This window comes from Hippoglossus hippoglossus, chromosome 24 (assembly GCF_009819705.1).
Source record: "Hippoglossus hippoglossus isolate fHipHip1 chromosome 24, fHipHip1.pri, whole genome shotgun sequence".
Lineage (NCBI taxonomy): Eukaryota > Metazoa > Chordata > Actinopteri > Pleuronectiformes > Pleuronectidae > Hippoglossus > Hippoglossus hippoglossus.
The window spans coordinates 4,565,001-4,582,500 of NC_047174.1; the positions used below are offsets into that span (position 1 = coordinate 4,565,001).

Below are 17,500 nucleotides of genomic sequence, written 5' to 3' on the forward strand. Positions count from 1 at the left end.
GAACCCGGAGATGTGACCACTATCTTCTCCTCAGCGCTGCTGTTGATGTCCACCACCGTCACCGTGGCTGTGTAAACAGGTAAAGAGACAGAATTAGGAACAGAACAGATCCTCCTCTAACATCACGGCTTCAGTGTCCGATCGTTCATTGGCTGTTTGCAGTGATGTACCTTGTTTCTTGTTCCTGGACATGGTGAGGGATTTCCAGCTTCCATCGTTGTGGCGGCTGGCTGACAGGGCACTGCCGACCCCTGAGCCCAGGTCAAAGTTCACCTTCACTTTGCCCTCTGAGAGCTCCAGGGACATGAAGTCCTTCTGTACAGAACCAGAGGAAATGGGCTGTGAAGCACCGACATTGTGAAGCCGAGAAAAACAAAACACTGATGTTCTCAACGCGCAGGTAAGAACAATATTATGTTCACACCTTCGTTAGAGCAGAGAAAAGTTTTTTTAATCTTTTCTCCGTAACTTTTTAAGGTTGTCAGTTGATGGATTAATGGTTTTATCCAAAGAGAGGTGACCTCAACGTTCACGGCAAAGTCTTCACTTCTCGGCGTTTTTAATCCTGACTTCTCTTAAATCGACTAACCTTTTGAGTTCCACACCCTTTTTTCTTAGTTTCCCCACATACCATATCTTCCGTGGCCAGATACATGAGCAGAGCTTCAGAGGTGAAAGTGCGAAACTTGAAGGTGACGGAGGAAACGTTGGGGTTCCACCTGGTGGGTCGTCCCACCGCGGCGTAGCCCTCGCCATCCAGCTGCACTATCCCCTCCCCATCTGAGCGCTGGGGGCTGGTGAAACAGAGACACATTTCAAACGTCACACAAAAAAAGTAAAGAAGCAAAGACGAAGAAGATGATGTAGCCTCTTAAACATTAACAGAAAAGGAATTATTTTGATTTCATAAGCTTATAACCACACCAAGTTATATATCCATTTGATTTTAAAGGATGCATACTAACAGCAGTAAACAAGGTAAAAGAAAAGTATATAACAACTTATGAAGAGTAATAAAACCATGTGAATAATAAGTTTGTGCACCTGACAGAACATCCTTTACAGTCTCCCTGTCGGTCTCTGTAGTTCCACAGTCCGATGGGTTTACCATCCAGGAAGGTTTCCCCCATGCAGCCTGTGAATGTCGACGTTCTCACTGCATCTGCTCTCTGGGGAAAAAAAATAATAATAATGAGACGAAAAAAAAAGACAGACGGGTCCATGATGCACACAAACACAGAGACGGACGGATACCTTGACGGTGCCGAGTATTCCTCCCACGAACAGGTAGGCGTTGTGGTCGACGTCCAAGATGGTGTAGGCCGTGGGCGAGTTGGCACTTGCCGGCGTGGGCATCATACCAGCCATGGAGCCTTCCAGAGGATACACTGATATGGTTCCATTCAGCCCATTACTGGAGATAAGGAGGAAGAGAGAGTGGGTTTTGATGTTATTTCGTTCGCGATTCTGCATTTCCTGGAAAGACATTCACACCGACCCCGCGAAGTTAGAGGCGCTTGGAATCAGCTTTAATGAACTCTCCGCGATGATGAATGATAGAAACACCACGTGGAACCATTTTGTTGCGGCACAAAACCTCTGAGCTGTGCAACGAGATTAATCTCCCACCTAGGAGTTTGTTTTTCAAAGCAAAAGCAAAGGAACCGCATTTCGGTTTCCGTTTCTGCAGGGGAACATTTTCAAGACTGATAGCCTGTGTGATCCCAACGGAAAACACCACTGGGAAATCTCTGGGATGGAAGTGCGTGCTGCAGGTGGGGCGTCTGCTCGCTGTGAATGGGTCTGGTGCTGGATGGTCTATAAAGCTCCATGTCAGCTTTCAGAGGGAGAAAGTGGAAGTGTTGGATCACACTGTATCTATGTAATGATGTGCCACCGGCTGACAAGGCTGCAAACTCTAGATTTCCCATGTGAAGCCACATGTTTCCTTCTGCAATATGGATGAAATGGATATGGATGACGTCCTGTGGTTTGTAGGTTTGTTTGCTTTTGCTGTTACGGTTGGCTGTTGTTGATTTCATTGGGTCGTAGTGAGAAAAACAAAACATTTATGGTTTATTATATATTTCATAACGGCCTGTCGGTGCCACAACGTGATTAAAGACGCTCCCTGACCTCAACGGCACAAAATCCTGCATCAACTCCAAAGGAATCTTGATTTTGTTGTTTAAATACATCGGGGATCAAATGTCTTAGACCACTTTCCCATTCTGACATCGCTGTATTTAATTATCTTATGGTTTTAATTTCATCTTTCGCTTTCTTCAAAATAATAAAAATCAAAAAAGCTCACACCCACACATGCACACAATCAAATATACACATTCAGTACAGCCACATGCTTTGTGAGTACTGAATGTGTATATTTGTATGTGCATATTTTATACTGAACATCAAATAGGCCCTAGAATGGAGCCTGTAGATAAGTACTATATATTTGCATGTACCTGTATCTGTGTATTTCTGAATATGATGTAAGTGCTGAGTTCATAAGTTCATCATCACACTATGTTTCTCAACACAGCACATATGAATCAATGCATGTATATGAGTCACAAAGAATGTGACTCATGCGCTGGATATGTATGAGTGTGCACACTTCTCACCGAGACGCCTCTATCCTGTGCCAGTTCCCGTCGTGGATGGTGTGATGGGGATATTCGACCCTCCCCACACCTGAACCCACGTCCCAAAGGAAATACACCTTCCCCTTACGCATCTCCAAGGCCAAGAAATCCACCTGAGACCCACAGGAGAAGAAAAACCAGAGTAAAAAACTGTTTCTTTGAAATCTGAAAATCTCCTGCTCTCTATTTTTCTGGCCAAGACGTCAACGGACAAGTAAACAAGCTGAGTCCAACAGGAGAGAGGCGGAGAGATAAAGATGCAGTGGAGGAGCCGGTGTGTTTATATAAATTCAGATTCTCTGTGTCCACAAGGCAGATTGTTTCTAGTTAGATATGTAAGTAAGGCAATGGATTTTCCTCACAGGGCCGCATGGCAGCAGCGTAACCGACCGAGTTCACTGCTTTCTAATGAAACTGCAGAAAGAGCAGGTTTCAATTCATCAATACACGCATATATAGATCAGAACTTATGAGTGAGTGAGATCATCAGATTCACCTCTGGCCACACAGTGAACCTCAAACCTCGAAGAAACAACTAGAAAGGATTCTGCTAAAAAGAGAATTTAAACTACATTTTGCAGAAAGGAGTTTTTTTGACCAGATGATAAAAAAACATCATCATTCTGTATCTAATTCTCTATTTATGTCAAATTTAAACTGAGTCGCAGTGTCTGACTTCCACTTCCACAACTACCTGTTCTCCTCTCATTCTACGTTACAAGGCTTTACAGAGAATACCCGTTTGCAGGTAAAGAGTAAACCCACTTACATGAGTTCTGCGACGACCTTGAGAAGTGTCTCTCGAAACTTAAGTGTCCAAAATCTCCATTTTACTACAGACCACAGAGAAGCTTATTGAGTGTGCATCACGGTGGGAGTAGTGAACAGTGGAGCGGTTTCACACCCGGCTCTGATCTATTCTGAGGGTACAAAGGCGGAAGTTTTCTCCATCTGTCTCTGAAAGTGGGTTTTCACAGAATCCTGCTGTATTTTGATTAATGATCTTATTATTTATGTATGAGCCAAAAAGAAATTAATAAGACGATTCCGAGCATATGCTCTCATCTCGCTGCCGTCTCTCTGAAGAACGCACTCGCGCAGCATTATTATTATTCATATAGCATTATGCACAATTAGAGATTATTAGGGAGTCACATTTGAAGACGCAAATCACACACACACACACACACACACACACACACACACACACACACACACACACACACACACACACACACACACACACACAAACAAACAGGTATACACACTTATCGCTGCAGTATCTCCGGGGTAATGGTGATTATTCATGAGCACAGATCACAGGGCAGCATCGTTTTTATCCAACTGGCGTTACACACTGTTAATGACATGTTAGATGTGCACACACACACACTCATGCACGTATAGTAAACATGCAGAGGGACACACACACACACACCTGCTCCCAGAGTGATTTGTCTAATATGACAGTAATTCATATTTCTTGACACAGACTCACTAACTCCCCTGAAAACTCTCCTGGTTACAGGTACCACTGATAATCCCAAAGCGAGTGTGTGTGTGTGTGTGTGTGTGTGTGTGTGTGTGTGTGTGTGTGTGTGTGTGTGTGTGTGTGTGTGTGTGTGTGTGTGTGTGTGTGTGTGTGTGTGTGTGTGTGTGTGTGTGTGTGTGTGTGTGTATGTGTCCTAAAGAGCAGCAGCAATTAACAACAAGTTTATGTTGCTATCTGCTTTAGCCTGATTTCCCCTGAGAAATCACTGCTCTGCTTCGTCTGACTGGGAAGTCTTGAACACGGAGGCATGTGTGTGTGTGTGTGTGTGTGTGTGTGTGTGTGTCTGTGTGTGTGTGTGTCCCTCACTAATTCTCTCTCTCTAATTCTCTCTGTGAAGAATTTGATATGAATAATAATGCCATGTGTCTGTGTGTTACTATATTCGTGGTGTGAAGCCCAATGTGCTATGATGGTTAGGTTGAGGGTTTTAGAGGATATACTATGAAGGAGTCCACACAAATACAGTTTAACAAGGCGTGTGTGTGTGTGTGTGTGTGTGTGTGTGTGTGTGTGTGTGTGTGTGTGTGTGTGTGTGTGTGTGTGTGGTGTGTGGTGTGTGTGTGTGTGTGTGTATACGTTGGCACAACCAAGTATGATAAATGCTTCGCAGTAAACAGCAGCTCGACATTATATTAAATATGATTAATGTTTTAATATGAAGCATTTAAAAAATCTGAAACTGTCAAGTGGATTTTTCATCAATAATACAAGAGCCATATAAACTGCAGATACAGTTTATATACAAAAAGAGCTAATGAGTGTTAATATACAGGAAAAGCATTATTATGATAAAAGGCATGTAGCGTTCGGTCTCTACATGATAATGCACAGGTAAGTCAAGGGTTTTGTTTTTGTAATTCATGGAAGGGCAGCTAACGACTGTCCACTGTCTTCTAAGAATATTTTTAAGTTTGTTTTTAATGAATCCTGAGCCGAAAACAAATCTTTTGTCAACCTTACACATTCAGTATCTGTTCCTATCCCAAGTAGGATCACGCGCTGCAGAGTAACCATCGAGCTGAAGGAAGTTAGTCAGTATTACACTTACGTATTTGGCGGATCCCAGGTAGAAGAGCAGGTTGTCCGGTGTGGTGGTTTTAACGTGAAGGATGATGGTGTTGTACCTCCCCTTCCTGATTTCAGGACGGTAACTACGGAGACAGTCGCCCCCTGACGACACGGACACTTTGATCTGGAGAGAGAGAGAGAATGAGAGTTTCCACGTAAAGACTTAGTGTTTCCTGTTGGATTTAGTTTATATGTAGTTAGTCTGGTGAAAAGAAACTGGGCAAGCATCTCTCCAGTGTTTGCTGTGAACTTTGTTTTAACTTTGAAAAAGTTGCTGATGCTACTACAACTGACTTTGGTTTTAGTAGTCAAGAGAGTAAAATTAGTGCATTTGAAAAGCACATATTTCATTTACAGGAAAGAGTTCAGATTTAAGATGGAATTCTTGACAAAAATCCTGCCTCTTATTATAAAGAAAAGAGAAAAGAAGCTTGTGAGAGGAGCGAACATTGATCTAATGATGTTAAATCATTTATACAATTGTAAACTTGTCATTAAGGACATATTTGTGACTTAAACTTCCCTTAAATATGATCAGGTTGTGTGTTGACCACTCACTGAGTTCGCCTGCTTCCTGGCTTGGTTGATCAGCTCCTTGATTTGCGAGATGTTTCGCTTCAAGTTGTCCTGCAGCTTTCTGATTGGCTGCAGCTTCTCCAACAGCCTATCAGCTTCGTCCTCCAGATCTTTCACTTTAGCTCCTGCAGCGTGGACTGAGAGTGCGGAGAGATAAAGTGCAGCAGTGACACAGAGCGGCACAGTGGCTGCTGCCATCAACACCGTACGGTATATCACGGCTGAGAGAGAGCGAGCGCGTGAAGAGCGGCGTGGAGAGGATGAGGAATAACAATGGCAGCTGGAAAGATCGTTGACATTACTCAGAAAGGAGGAGAAATATGGTTTGAGGAGCAGGAAAGATGGAGAAGCCGGAGAGAGATGAACCATTAGTGCAGCTCAGCATTCAAAGAAAAAAAACACTTTCTACTCTATTTGTGATTATATATTTTAAAAAAGCTTGAAACTGAAAAAAAGAGAAGGAATAATAAGGACAGAAAGAAAGAGAAAGAAGCTCCATGCTTTGCGGTGTGCAGAGCTCTCATGCTCCAGCAGGGCAGAGCGGACGCATTATTAGAAGAAATGACTAGAGAGATATCAAAGATGGCCATCAAATGAACGGGTGGTGCTCCAATACTGTTGTTGAACTCAGATCATTTTGACTCAACTGATAAACAAACAACTTGAATTGCATCTGAGTGATGATTTTCAGTCTGAATGTGAAGAAACACGGGATTTTAACATTAACTACTTGTAATTACAACATTTTATTGGTTCACCACCTCTGGTAAATACTTTATATTGAGATAAGTGAAGTATACATACTGATGGCTGTGTGGGGATTGAAAAAAAAAAAGAGAGACAGAGAGAGAAAAAATTATCAGGTTTGAAGTAATCATGAATTTATAAATTTATGATGCTCAGAGGAAATTAATGTAAAGCAGGATTATATTTAGATTGAGGATTTGATTATTGACAGACTGCTACGGAGAAATACTTAATAAACCTCTATCTCTTGTTTTCATTATCATCTGTATTCAAACTTTGGGTTTTTTATCAAATTAAAAGGGTAGAATTTATTGATAATAAACCAGAAGTATGTGGTCGTATGCCTCCGCCAACCAGCGCAGTTTCAGTCCACATTCATTTCTTTCCAGATTCATGAGGTTACAGTGACTTATGACCTTTGACCACTGAAATCGTATCAGTTCCTCTTTGAGTCCGAGTGGCACCGGGTCAGAATTTGGAGAAATTCCCCTAAAGGCAGATTCGAGAGGCCAAAGACATGTTTGTGAGGCCACCGTGACTTTGCTCTTTGACCACAATCGAATCAGTTCATCGTCGAGTCCGACTGGACATTTCTACCAAACATGAAGAAATTCCCTCACAGAGATTTTGAGATATCTTGTGTCAGACTGGCTCCTGGTTGTCTCCAGCGCGAAGGAATAACAAGCATCAAGCATTTTTCATCCTTACAGACAGAAATCGTCACTGGCTTGTTACTCTTTAACCCGACAAAACTGAAAAAAGCACTTTACTGTTTTTGTCGGGGTCCTGGATCATCTGATTGGCTGCGTTCACAGTGTCCTCCAGCTCGCTGTAGTTCCGCTGCAGGCCATCGATTCGCAGGTTCAAATCCCCGAGGCGCTCAAGGACATCTATGGCCGTGGCGTTAGCATCGGCCGCTACGGCCTTTGTGGCTGCTAGCTTAGCCGCTGTGTCTGTCACAGAAAATAACAACAATGATGAAGAAACTGAAAAACAAAGCATTACAAACCTTAATCAGTGACGTGGTATTATTGCAACAGGTGAGATTTTGTATCAATCATTTAACTGCAAAAAAGATAAACCATATTATTTGTTTGTGTCATAACAAACAAAACAGAATAATATGCAGATTAAGACAAAATCGACAATTAAAATATTAGTATGTAGTGTCTGACATTTTCAATTTTTGTCGAACAATTAAGGGAAAACATCTGACAAGTTGAATAAACAGGATTATCCTGCTGACTCTTTGTATTAAAGGTGGTGAGGGTTTGATTACTTCTTTACACAGCGTTTGATCCACAGGATTTGTCCTGTAGTTCGATGTTTGACCATAAATACCAAACGTGTTATGACATAATGGGTAACTCACCTTTCAGGGGCAGAGCTGCAGCTGTGAACCTCTCACACTGGTGGATAATCACTGCTGAACATCACCACTAAGTTCACCTGTGATTGTGTTATCAGGTTTGGTAAAGCCTGTGAAATCCCACCCACCGTACCATGTACACGGATCAGAACTCACACTTCTACTCACGTGGCGGGTTTAACCTCTGGGTCTCCGACATTTACAATGTGTAGCAACTACATTTAACTTTTACTTATATATGTTGATCCAAATGCAGCTATGTGTGCGTTTCTGTGCGTCTGTGTGAGTCTCACAGTGTCAAGTCGAGTTTACCAGAGAACTGACCTCTATCCGCCCACTATCGATCCACTCTCTCTTTATATCCTTCCCATGAACACACAACACACACACACACACTCACACACACACACACACACACACACACACTGTGTATTCGTGGATGCAGACATACCATTTGGGATAGAGTTGAGCGTTGCCATGGTTCCGTTGACAGCTTTGAGCAGGTCTTTGGTTTTGTCTTTTGCTGCTTTGACTCTGTCCTTCAGCCCGGAGACACTATCTGCATTCTCTGCACACGCACGCACGCACACACACACAGACACACACACACACGCACACACAGACACACACATGGTGAAATGATGGTGATGGTTTGATTTGAAGCTGCCTGCTAATCACTCCCCTCACCTCCCTGAAGAGGAGCAGTGACAGACAGCAGCGTGCAGAAGAAGAGTGAAACTGACAAATGATGAACTCGTTCAAATGAATAAATCGATACCTGTTCGTACTCGAGCCTGAATAATATTTATCTTTAGGGCCGATGCTAATGCCGACACATTAGTGAGTAAACAGTTAAAATACAGATATATTGGCTGATATAATAACATAAAAAAAGGCAATAATCAAACCTTTATGACAAAGAAATGTATTATATTTTATAGTTTAACCATAAAACTTTATTACAAATAACACGAATACAATCAAACATAGAACTTGAAAGAAGAAATATTTACCAAACGAATAAATCGGCTCTAGATTGTAAAAAAATATATAAATGATCATTTCAATACGATTACTGCAGAACTGAAGCTCTTTGAACAACAATTAGCAGCTGAGCTATATCCTCATATATACAATATGCAGTTTTGTATGAAACATAGATTACACACTTGTACTTGTGGTTACCTGTGACATCATTTTGCAGTTGTTTAGCTTGGTTCAACAGACTCTTGCTCTTCTGCAGGGACTCTTGAGCTGCTTCCTTCATTGGGACGTCTGTACCTAAAACCTGAACACACACACACACACACACACACACACACACACACACACACACACACACACACACACACACACACACACACACACACACACACACACACACACACACACACACACACACACACACACACACACACACACACACACACACACACACACACACACACACACACACCAGAACGTATGACTTTAAGAATAATTCACATCCCGTGCATGAATTAAAAACCAAGGTGTTGTACAATCTCCCTGTAAGATCAAAGCATGACTACTTTGCATTGTTAATGATGTTCTGAGAAAGACTTTACTTCTTACACTCGTTCTTCAACCCAACCTCTTCGTTCTTTTCATTTCTACACCTCCTCTCACTGTCTTTCTGTTTGGACTTTTCAACCTCTGTACTAAACCTCACAACAAGAAACCCCAACGAGGGGAATCAGACGGAAAAAAGGTAAAAATATTGGCAGAAAAATCCCAAATGAAGGAAACTGCTCACAGAAAAATAAGTTTAAAAAAAAGGACCAGAGAGGAAAATAAATTATTACAGATTAAAGGGAATATTAAAATGAGGGATGTGATGAAGAAAAAGCAAAGAAATGGAGAATGAACAAAACAGAAAAGTGGTGTGAACACAGAAGAGAAAGATAAATTAAGAGCAGAAGGAAAGAAAGAAAGAGGGAGAAAAGGGAGACTTCAGGTGTGTGTGTGTGTGTGTGTGTGTGTGTGTGTGTGTGTGTGTGTGTGTGTGTGTGTGTGTGTGTGTGTGTGTGTGTCTGTGTGTGTGTGTGTGTGTGTGTGTGTGTGTGTGTGTGTGTGTGTGTGTGTGATAATGAAAGGTGGAGTGGGGGAAAATGAAGCAAAAGAGAGGGACAGAGAAGAGCTTTGATCTCTCAGCCGTGACTAATGGAGAGCACAAGCTTACATTACTGTTACTGCATGCAACACACACACACACACACACACACACACACACACACCACTTCCTGTGTTGAGAGTACACGTTCTTGGTGTACATACCCAGAATATATATCTACTTGATATTTGCATTATGAAAGCTACACCTGAATGTGAGGTGTATTACATTCAGTATAAAGGGACCTACACAGTACAGCTTTTACAGCCGTGTAATAGATGATGTATAGGAAAATATGAACAGCAGATGATGGGATGTTTTTATCCTATAGAATCATTGACTGAAAATAAAGACAGACAAAATGAAGATGAAATATCCCAGATACAAAAGCTTCCATCTTGCAATTTTGACATTATTAATAGTCTTTATCAGAAAGAAATGAACGTTTGAAAAAAAATCAAATGTGAGGATTATTTTCGTTTATTTTACATGTACTAGTTTGGTCCATGTTCCCATCCGCTAACATGGAGGAGGCAGGGTTTTTTACCTATACTGCAGCCAACCACCAGGGGGCGATCCTGAAGATTTGGCTTCACTGTTGAGAATCACGTTCTCCATCTTTATATTCAGTCTATGTAATTAACTGCAGGACACTTTTTTAATCCCTGAAGGAACCAGTTATTTAGAATCAATAGAAGAATTAAATATTTTGAATATGGCCAATAAGTGTGTGTGTGTGTGTGTGTGTGTGTGTGTGTGTGTGTGTGTGTGTGTGTGTGTTTCTGTGAGTGTTGATCTTCTCACCAGTGCCAGAGCCTCACTCGCCCTCTGTCTGGCCGCCTTCGCCTCTTTCTCCGCTGCGTCCACGTTGGCTTTAATGTTGCTGTAGGCCTTGAAGGCAGCGGTCGCGTTGAAGGAGAGATTTCTAGCATCGGCCAAAATACTGGGAAAGATGGAGAGAGAGGACAAGAGAGAGGACAAGAGAGAGGACAAGAGAGAGGACGGGACGTTAACGTGTGGTTTCCTGTTCCATGTGTTAGACACACGTTGGTAAAACTTTTCTCAGATTTCTGCAGCGACAACTCTCACATGAATGCATCACAATGGATTTTCTTAAAGGGAGGCAATAAGAATATTTTTTATGGTTTAACTCTTGTCTTAAACATTGTATTATACACTGTGTTTATATTCACCTGTCCAAAATGGCAGCAGACTCGTTCAGCTGCTTGGCGTGCTCCTCCGCCTCGTGCACGTGGTGAGCCAGGCTGTCAGTCAAACCGCTGGTGAGACGATCGACTCTGTCACCGAGCCGATCGTGGAGAGGACCCAGGTCGCGCTCCATCTCCTCCAGGTCCTGACGGCACAGAGGAAAAAAATGAAGACACTGATCGGGTGCAGGGGAAAAGGGACTAACTCTGAAACTACTATTTGTGTCCCTGATTCCTAAAGACACACGTTACAGTGGAGCTTCTGGATTCTCACTGGTTGTACCTCTATCTCTTTGTTGATGTTGTCAGAAAGCTGGTTCGCCTCGTCCAGCAGACGTTCTCCTTGTCCCAGGATCTCCTGCGCCTCCTGTTTCACTGAGCTGACTGCTGAGCGCTTCCTCTGCAACACAAGAGATGAACAGCCTGAACATTAAGGGCTGCAACTAGGGATTATCTTTATTAACAATTAATCTGTTGATTAATTCCTCGATTAATTGATTTGTTGATTCCTTCAAAAAGTCACATCAGACAAAGAAAGACAGATACTTGTCACAACAGAGAATCTTCCAGTGTTTTTAGTTCAGTAAAGTTGAAATGTTATAATGTGAGTGATTTGATTGAATAATGTGTGAACTCAGTATAAACCCAGTGTCGTGTGTGTGTGTGTGTGTGTGTGTGTGTGTGTGTGTGTGTGTGTGTGTGTGTGTGTGTGTGTGTGTGTTCCACTTTCTTCTCTGCATAAAGCTTCTCTCTATAAAGTAAAAGTCTGCAGGGTCAAAGAGAAACAACAAGTGTGTGTGTGTGTCTGTGTGTGTGTCTGTGTGCGATCAGAGTCCTTCCTCGAGGCCAAGTAGAATAATCTCCCTGATAAACACTTGTTGTTTGGCTCTGTTAGGAGTCGGTGCTGCCTCTGAGCTGTTCTCGATGATGAATCATAAACAAAAAAAAAGGCTTAAAAAGAAAATAATAAGTCGTGTCTGGGATGAATATGAGATGAGATCCAGTTTTATGGATTACTGAGAAGTTTGAGGACTTTTAGATTTTTAAGAAATCAAAATAAAAACTTATATTAATAACAGGGTGCAGTGTTTGCCGTCATGGCTCTAACTAATGTAATGTGATTACTTTCATGTACAAATTAATGGCTCTACAGATCTGTGGTGCTGTTTTTAAACTGAAGTGTTTCACTTTTATTCATTTATTTGTATTTCAAGTTATTTTGTTTAATTCTTGTAAATTTCCTCACGTTTTTATTTCACAGCACTTATGTCGACTCTTTAGTTAAAAGAGAGAGAATATTTTTTCCATATAGATTTGATATTTTGGGGATGTGGCTAAACAAGTGTTTATATATTTTAGAATTCAAAGTTAATTTGAGAAAGAGTAGAATAAAACATGATAGTTAGAAAGTTGCTTGTCACAGTAAAAACGTGATATTATGTCAGTACGTAAACAGTAAATCACTTATTTAATATTTAACAGTGACCTTGAGAACAGAGAGTTAGTGTTCAAGCTTATTACTGCTGCGTATGTACAAGTAAAAGTCGACATGTGGGACTTGATGTGTGACGATACCTCGAGCGCGGTGAGGTTAGCCTGGTTCTGTTCAGCCAGGGAGCCGGCCTGCCTCGTCTTCCCCTGGGCGGCGCGGAGCAGATCCTCGGCTTCCTGCAGCTTCCCCTCGTGGTCTGAGAGCTTGGCTTTTATCTGTGGAGCCGATCAGGGAGCATGGAGTTCACGTCATTCATTCAGGGAACAGTGAGGACTGAAGAGTCAGGATGAGGAGCTCTGATTACCTCTGCTTTCAGGTCTTCTGTGGCCTGGTGGGGGTCGCCAAACATTCTCTTGACTTTCTGATACAGCTCCTCTGCCAGGCTGGAAGGACAAGAGGAAATATCTGTATTATTATTTTGGTGGAGTCAGTTTAAGTCACCGCCACATTTCACAGAGGGGAGAGGAGCAGAGTTATTGTGATGTGTGACAGAGCCTCTGCGAGTGCAAAGACAATAATCGCTCCATATGACTGAACGTTGAAATGCAGGAATGAAATTGCCGATTTTCCTCTATTGACCCCTCAGGCTGAGTTAGATTAAATTGTGGCAGTAGGAAAACATTTCAAATAGCACCCGAGCTAATGCGTGCGCGTTTGCATGTGATTGGATGGGAGGGCGAAGCAATATGTGCTAATGTACACGGCAGCAACACGCTGTGCTCGGCGACGGGGAGAAGCGGCAGAGAACGAGTCACTGAAGGACAATTAAAGCCCAGACAGGAGCATCGTCTGTGTGTGTGTGTCTCTGTGTGTGTCTGTGTGTGTGTGTGTGTGTGTGTGTGTGTGTGTGTGTGTGTGTGTGTGTGTGTGTGTGTGTGTGTGTGTGTGTGTGTTAATGTTTACATCACTGCCCGTTTCTCTTTTTGTCTTGATACCGTTGATCCAACTCATCAGAGAGGTCACATGACAAAAAAACAACTTTAAACAGTCGTCACTCATCCAGTCAGTCAACTAACAAGAATTACATGCAAACATAGGAAGTGTACAATGTTTATGACAATGATTGTGATCAAGTCAGTCTTAGACGCCGCAGGTTCGATGCTTTGCAGTCGTGCAGGAACACAGTGAAGTAACAAGCAGAGCGCTGATGGCTTCAGGGGCCAATGAACTCCATCGTAAGTTCCTGTCACATGGGTTCAAACACCCACATATTCTGTTTAACTTCCTGAAGCTGACAGGCTGAAAATGTGGCCCCGTACATTTCAACAATCCTCTCGTCTCACCCCAGGGACGCTGGAAAATATGGGCGCTGAGGGGGCTGCAGCGCCCCCTACAGGCGAGAGACTGGAACTTTGCAGCAAAAAAGTTAACTAAACAAATCAATAACAAGGTGAGACATCCGTTAATGGCCCTAACTTTGTTGTAGTAGAAAATGGTCAAAAAACGAGAATAAAATGTTGTTGGCAATTGAAATTAAATCAAAAACCATGACTGTTCTGATGCTGTATTGTATTTAATATGACGTCATTGTATATTTGTGTCTCACCACCCCCCAGCTCTGACTTACTTCCAGCCTCCCTGGTCTCGTCCCCCCCCCCCACGTCCACAGTATTACAAGCTATTCAAAACAACTTGTGAATATTTCTAATTCCACAAGCTTTATACGAGCCACACATTAAGATTTGCAAAGCAGCCGTTTAGTGGAGAATGTTCTCATTACACTTTAACATCTTGTTTTCACAAAGCCTTCTCACTTTGGAAACATCTAAAACAGTTTAATAATCATATGCTTAACGAGCCTCGTTTTTTTTTTTTCCACCTTCAGCATTAATTAAAACAACAAATATCTAGTGTCCTTCAGTTGACATCACTCAGAGGACAGTTTCACACAGTTTGTGGGGATGTGTGCGAGGTAATGATGGGATTTGATGAAAATTGAATGAACCCTGTGGGGGGGGGGAAATGAAGAAAGCAAGAAAAGGAATATAATCAACTATAAAACACAAATAGAAACGCTGTCTAAACATTACTCAGCTGATTATTACAACGTTACAGGACATAGCAGAACGCAGCAGGTGTGCAGAGGTTTCAAACAAACGAGTGATCATATTTTTCTGATTTGTCCATTTTGCCGAAGAATCACTTTAACATTTGTTGACGTTTGTGTTTTGTCTCCACAGCTCAAATAATCAAACGCACACTGACAGACAAGAGACAATTTCTCTTTCTTCTCCTCCTGTTCTCTTCCAGTACGACTCTCTGTCCCTCTGTTCTCCTCCTCCTCCTCTACCTCCGTGACTTTCCTTCCCCGCACGTTCTTTCTATCTTTATGTCTCTGTTTTCTGCCCCGACGGCAAAACTTTTAATCAACCCATCGACCTCGTCAATATTTACTGCTGAGAGAGACAGACAGACAGAGAGGAGGGGAGAGGAGGCGCGAAGAGGGCGGATTACTAATTTCCTCAAAATGCCTTGAGAGAGAGACGAAGAAAGTGAGAGCAACAAAGTGAGAAACTTTGTTAAAACCTCGGCAGAGAGAATCGTGGCTTTAGGACATGAAGCAATCAGATCTGTGCCGAGCGGAGAGTGTTTACTTCTGGATGTCTCCTGTGTTCACGGAGAGAAAGAAAGGAAAAATCATTGAGGACTCGAGAAATTAAATTAGCTTCTATGATCTATCCTTCTTTTCAAAACACACATCGTAGCATTTTGCAAAACAATGTCGTGTGTTGTGCTGTTTTACGGGTTTTTCATTGGTTACACAGAGTTAATTTAAGTCCTGAATGATATGAAATTTGTTTGTTAACCCAACTAGAATCGGTTTATTGCCATTCACACATTCATACTGTGCATCTATGGGCAGCACTGTTTCTATGAGGGTTCAGCATCTTGCCCAAGGACACTTTGGCATGCAGACAGGGGAAGATTGGCATTGAACCGCCGACCTAGATGACAACCGCTCTTCCCCCTCAGCCACTGTGACTTTGATAATGTGACTTTGACAAAAACAATAATGCAGGGGGGAAGTTTAAACCAATGAATTACACGACTTATGGTTTAAGAGGCAGCTGTCTGAATTTCCATGATGTAGCAACGTGGGATCGATGTGTGAAATTCAGGACGTATTTAAAACACAAACAACTATTACTGGTAAGTTGCTAAAACCAGTTTAAAAAAGTCAACGCCCAAATAATAATAAAAAAAATGTAGGACATGCCTTTAAAAACAGTGAACATCATTGGAAGCTGGAGAGAAAAACATTGCAAACGTATCGGTGCTGTGGCATTTGGAGGTTTTAGTCTAAAAAAATGTTGCGTTCTCATACCAGAGAGATTGTTCCGGAACAAGCCGTGGAGACTTCTCGCAATGTTATTTACACTTAGATTTATTAAGGTGAATTATATGCATATTCCTCCTGTCTGCTCTTGTTTTTCTTTTCTCCCGTAGTGAGAATTCATGGAAAGAAGGAGTCTGGAGGGGAAACACCCTGCAGAACAACCAGTAGGAACACGGGGAAGTGGGAGTAAATCCCAGCAGGGACGGAGGCACAAAGTGAAAGCATCAGCAGGCAGGTACGAGCGAAAAACAATATTAAATCCACGAAAAAAGTGAACAATACAACAGAATAAAGTGTGGTTCCATGCAAACGAGAAGGTTAACAAGGTTCAAAACTCAACAGGAAACATTAAACCAAAAAAGTGAACAATAACAACGACGCTCTTTTCTTTTTCTTCTGTCCAAACACTTTTTCGACCTTGGCAGATTTTCACTCTCTCTATCTAAGGAATTTGAATATTTTACTCTTCATCAAGAAAATTGCCTCTGGTTTGTGTGAACGCTCGGAGGTGTGCTTTTGTGTGTCTGTGTGTTTGTGCACGCGAGCGAGTGTTTGTGTGTGTGTGTCTGAAACAAAGGTTTGGTCTGTTCGCTAAGTTTTCTCAAAGTCTGTTTTTGCAGCGAGTGGGCGAGTGAGGCACGACCCGTGTGTGTGTCTGTGTGTGTGTGTGTGTGTGTGTGTGTCCATACTCCATCTCCTCCTCGGCGATGCTCTTTTTCCCTCCCAGCTGTCGTTTTCTCATCTCAGCTAACATGGCCTGGATCTCCTCCTTCATCTCCTTCAGGCTCTTGTCAGGAGCTCCATCTCCGCGTGAGAGCGTCTGGTTCAGCTGGGCAGCCTTCGACTGCAGGTCTGGACACACGGACGCACAAAGAGACTGTGGTGAGCACACTGCAGGTGGACGGACGCACTTCAAGTTGATGCAATCGCACAAGCTACTGACAGAAAATCTCTCTGTATTCCAGCTTCACCGATATTGTTCCACCAAACATATTCAGAATCATCAATGATGAAGACTATGGAGCCGTGTGGGTGTAAACACAGGCGTCGACTGCCATGTCCATTATTTATCTTGACATTGTGACAACAGCAGATCATGTGGATTCTATTTGATTAAACAATGTGTGTGAGGATGTGTTTCTTTATTCTAGCTGCGTGAACTTTGTCTCACTGACAAAGATTCTTGATTATGACACATCAAGCTTTTTGATTTCTGACATTTACTGCAAGTTTCTTTGGGCTGAGTTCAATATAGTTTAAAAAAGGAGCTGAACAATGACACAATATCAATAATTATCCAAATATTGTTTTCGTGAAATGAATCAGATTTCTAAAATAAAAAGTGTTTATCGGCCTCTGCTCATAAAGAAGT

General features: G+C 42.2%; 1 protein-coding gene across 8 annotated transcripts in view; it reads right to left on the bottom strand.

Annotated features, from left to right (window-relative positions):
- lama2 (laminin, alpha 2) overlaps nt 1-17,500 on the bottom strand; it is a 137,886-nt gene that overhangs the window by 17,461 nt on the left and 102,925 nt on the right. For 5 of the 8 annotated variants that reach the window (XM_034580969.1, XM_034580968.1, XM_034580966.1 and 2 more), the window contains 18 exons: nt 16,818-16,980; nt 13,096-13,174; nt 12,875-13,006; nt 11,583-11,699; nt 11,285-11,445; nt 10,896-11,034; nt 9,146-9,248; nt 8,412-8,528; nt 7,362-7,544; nt 6,649-6,654; nt 5,827-5,981; nt 5,249-5,392; nt 2,628-2,761; nt 1,255-1,414; nt 1,045-1,169; nt 632-794; nt 171-315; nt 1-67 (listed from right to left, as the gene is read on the bottom strand). The exon at nt 1-67 is cut by the window's left edge and continues 72 nt beyond it. In XM_034580969.1, coding sequence (XP_034436860.1) covers nt 1-67; nt 171-315; nt 632-794; nt 1,045-1,169; nt 1,255-1,414; nt 2,628-2,761; nt 5,249-5,392; nt 5,827-5,981; nt 6,649-6,654; nt 7,362-7,544; nt 8,412-8,528; nt 9,146-9,248; nt 10,896-11,034; nt 11,285-11,445; nt 11,583-11,699; nt 12,875-13,006; nt 13,096-13,174; nt 16,818-16,980 — 2,293 coding nt within the window. The remainder of the gene's footprint in view (nt 68-170; nt 316-631; nt 795-1,044; nt 1,170-1,254; nt 1,415-2,627; nt 2,762-5,248; nt 5,393-5,826; nt 5,982-6,648; nt 6,655-7,361; nt 7,545-8,411; nt 8,529-9,145; nt 9,249-10,895; nt 11,035-11,284; nt 11,446-11,582; nt 11,700-12,874; nt 13,007-13,095; nt 13,175-16,817; nt 16,981-17,500) is intronic. The other 3 variants (XM_034580971.1, XM_034580970.1, XM_034580965.1) reach the window with 1 other exon arrangement.